Genomic DNA, 221 nt, shown 5'->3' with positions numbered 1-221 from the left:
CTTCTGGAGTGGGTGTTGGAGGCAAGACTCCGGCGTAGCTGATGCCCGTGACCAGCTGCCCCGCGTCCTGCCCCCAGCCCCACCTCCACCCTCGCCTCAGCGTCCTTCAGGTCGTCAATTAATTTTTAGGATATCAGCGTCGTTCAGGATCATTGATGACCTTCAGAAGAGGGACAGCCTTGAGGATACTGATATCCCTCAAGGGATTTAGGACCGATTGA

The 221-nt window shown here is 55.7% G+C and overlaps 1 protein-coding gene across 1 annotated transcript in view; it reads left to right on the top strand.

Annotated features, from left to right (window-relative positions):
• Positions 1-67: 67 nt before the first annotated feature.
• Positions 68-221, top strand: part of LOC119582146 (N-alpha-acetyltransferase 80-like) — a gene marked incomplete at its 5' end in the record, with an annotated part of 1,092 nt that continues 938 nt past the window's right edge. Inside the window, 1 exon segment of the mRNA XM_037930383.1 lies at positions 68-221. Coding sequence (XP_037786311.1) covers positions 68-211 — 144 coding nt within the window.

The sequence above is a fragment of the Penaeus monodon genome, chromosome 15 (genome assembly GCF_015228065.2).
Source record: "Penaeus monodon isolate SGIC_2016 chromosome 15, NSTDA_Pmon_1, whole genome shotgun sequence".
NCBI classification, from domain to species: Eukaryota; Metazoa; Arthropoda; class Malacostraca; order Decapoda; family Penaeidae; genus Penaeus; species Penaeus monodon.
The sequence above is the reverse complement of the archived record's forward strand: the minus strand, read 5'-3'. Positions and strand labels throughout refer to the sequence as shown.